The following is a 3,326-nucleotide window of genomic DNA, read 5'->3' on the forward strand; positions in this document are numbered from 1 at the left end:
CTACAATGCATTAAACTCTACAAAGTTTAATAGAATGTTATATGATGTAATTTATAGTATATATTTAAGAATTAAAACTTTCATTTTTTCCATTGAAGAGTTCAATGACCATTGAACCCCAAATCCATTGAATGCCAATGTGACATCTGATAATGGTAGAGTTTTATCCATTGAATGACACATGAACTTGTCACCACATTCAACTCTTCCATTGAACTCACCATTGTAGATGCTTTTAGCAACTTGAACAATTAAACTTTGACTTGATTTTAAATGCCGTCCTTTTTGGGCTATACATGCATTTTAACAAAAAAAAATTAAAGAAAAATAAACTATCCAAAACTATAACGACTCGTTCAAAGAATTTATGTATTTAATATATAAAGGAATTTAGATATAAATAAATAATAACGGTTGTAAGTTAAAGTTTCAAAGAAAATAGATCTAAAAAGGTATTATATAGATGTTAATAGTCGTTAAAAACTTCTTATCGTTATAAGTTCAATAATGGAAACTGTAATTTTAAAGTAGACGTACTTTTATTCATAAATACTTTGCAACGTTTGAACTTCAAATCTACACTAACGCTATTGGCGTAAGGAATACATTTTAAAAGCTTAGTGCGAATGTAGTAGGAATTAGCCAGAATTAACGTAAGAAAATTACATCTTATTGTTGAACCAATAAACACCTTTGCTGTTGTCGTCACCTGCATCAGCCTCAACAAAGAAACACTCGGTAGCTTCTCTCCACATTGCTTTAACTATAGGGGTGTCGTCATACTGATAGTATTCCCCTAACATGGGCTTGATTGCATTTGTGGCCTCCATGGCATTATAATGAGGAATAGTACTGAACATATGGTGGGTGACATGTGTATCCGTGATATGGTGAAGAACTGTGTTCAAAACACCATAATCCCTATCAATGGTCGACAAAGCTCCCCTCAACCAGTTCCACTCAGTGGAGTCGTAATGGGGAAGTGATGCGTGAGTGTGATGCAACCAAGTGATGACAACGAGGAATCCATACACGATAACCAAAGGAGCAAAGTAAACCAACACTAACCATGTCAACCCTTGTGCTAAGGCCACTTTGTAGAGGCCAAAACTTACTACAACAAGTCCAATATCTGTGACGAGTATTTGGAGTCGTTCACGATCACTGTAAATAGGACTTTTTGGGTCGAAATGGTTGGCAAATTTCTCATACTTTCGTCCAGAAACATTGAAACAAACGTACAAGAGCCAACCTACAGTGCATAAAATCACGAGCCTAAAGAGACGACCAGGTGGAGTGTTGAGTAGTCTTGCAAAAGAATTTAAGCTCGACTTCTTTTTTGGGACAAAAGATTCATCGTGCTCAAGTGAAGCAGTGTTAGAATGATGACGACGATGACTGTATTTCCAAGAGAAATAAGGAGCAAGTAGACTAGTGTGTAGAAAATAACCGATGGTGTCATTTAACCATGTGTAATCACTAAACGCTTGATGACCACATTCATGGCCAATGACCCACAAACCCATCTGGACACTACCTTGAAGGATCCAGTAAACGACCCACGCTACATAAGAAAGAGGGGTTGGAAGGTGGATGATGTAGGTGGAGGCAACGTAGTAAAAGAAGAAGGAGAAAAAGAGATCAACGAAAAGGTAAGATGAAGATCGGAGTAGGGATCGATTGAAACAGTGTGGTGGAATAGCTTTTTTTATATCGGAAAGCGTGAAAGGTGGCTTTGAAGATGGAGCTCTTTTAACAACTTTATTCCCGGAGTTATCTGTCTGGGTTGCACGCCCACCGGAACCCATAATTCAATTGATATTAGAGAACTTTTTCAGTTTGATTTTTGAAGAAGGTAATTGTATAGAAACTCTCTGAGATATTGCAAGGCCTCTGTGGTGATCTAGAATGGTTAGTTACTTTAGGCATATATATACTGATACATATCGAAAAAATATTTAATTAATCTTTGAGCCGCCACATGCGACTTAGTAGTTGTTGGATAGTCAATATTGGTAGTCTTGGTGCTTGCAAAGAAGTTATGGAAATACGCACGTCTCAACTTTGGTTTAAGAGTAAATTACAGTTTTGGTCCTTGAATACAGCTTATTTTTATAGATTTGATGCCAAAAGTTTTCTTTCTCAATATTGGTCCTTATTATGAAATATCGATTTTGGTCCAAACTAGATTATAACCTGTGTTAAATGCGGACGAACGCATAAAAACATACAAACATCTTTGAAATTTATTATTTAAATACTATTATTATTATTTTCTTAATTTCAAAGTATACTTTGTTATTTTAGGGTTATGAACAAAACCTATATAATTTTGATTGTTATTTTAGGGTTATGTCCCGAAATATATAATTTTATTGAGTTCTAAAAACTATAAAAAATTATTAACAAAAAATAGTAACATGAACAATTTCTGTTATTTATAGCAACATACTTTCAAAGTACATTGTTATTTTTGCTCATTTATGTTATCAACATGTGTATTACACAAATTTTAACCTATAAATGGATTTTAAAATTATATTATGTTCTATAGGGCCTAACTATATTAGATGTCCTAACATACATAACATATATCAAATATTAAAATAAAAGTATATATTAATTTAAAATAATTAGTATAACAATCTAAAAAAATTATAAATCTGCAATTGTGAGGCTTGTCTAATGTAATATGGTAATAAATCAAAAGTAAACAATGTCCATTTGTTAAACATATGGAAATAACAATTTTGCCAATACCTCTAGCATATAGAGTTTTGAAACATTTATAACAGTCCTCATAATTATACAAATAATGGAATTAAAGAATATTAGTAAAGATAATAACGAAGTAAAATTGGTTAACAAATGTAAAGATATAATTGAAAAGCATGTGTCATGATTTTATATTAAATAAAAATATATCAAAAATAGATGAATTATATCTTCTTAATAAGATTAAATTAAATGATTGTTTCTAAATTGATAAGGATATATGATCTTGAAAAGATTTAAAGATAATAATGACTTATTAAACGAATTAATCATAAATGTTTATTGAAACATGATAAATACACATATAATTATTTGGGAAAGTGTTTATGACTGACGGTATAATTGGAATGATAATCTGTATAAATAAGAATATAAGATTCATGAAAGAAATTAAAATTTATAGAGTATGTGCTCGTATTGATAATTATACCCTTGGTCATAACGAAATTACCTTTAAACTTAAACTAAAGTGACAATAATAAACTTGGTAAATATAATTTGTTATTTAAACTTAAAATAAATTAACAATAATAGACTTGGTCAACATAGTT

The 3,326-nt window shown here is 31.2% G+C and overlaps 1 protein-coding gene across 1 annotated transcript; it reads right to left on the reverse strand.

The window, feature by feature from the left end:
* Window positions 1-520: 520 nt before the first annotated feature.
* Window positions 521-1,908, reverse strand: LOC145037867 (delta(12)-fatty-acid desaturase FAD2-like). The gene has a single exon (XM_078986616.1). The coding sequence runs from the start codon at window positions 1,806-1,808 to the stop codon at window positions 663-665; it is 1,146 nt and encodes a 381-aa protein (XP_078842742.1). The 5' UTR covers window positions 1,809-1,908; the 3' UTR covers window positions 521-662.
* Window positions 1,909-3,326: the final 1,418 nt, after the last annotated feature.

This window comes from Lactuca saligna, chromosome 3 (assembly GCF_052625555.1).
Source record: "Lactuca saligna cultivar CGN05327 chromosome 3, ASM5262555v1, whole genome shotgun sequence".
NCBI classification, from domain to species: domain Eukaryota; kingdom Viridiplantae; phylum Streptophyta; class Magnoliopsida; order Asterales; family Asteraceae; genus Lactuca; species Lactuca saligna.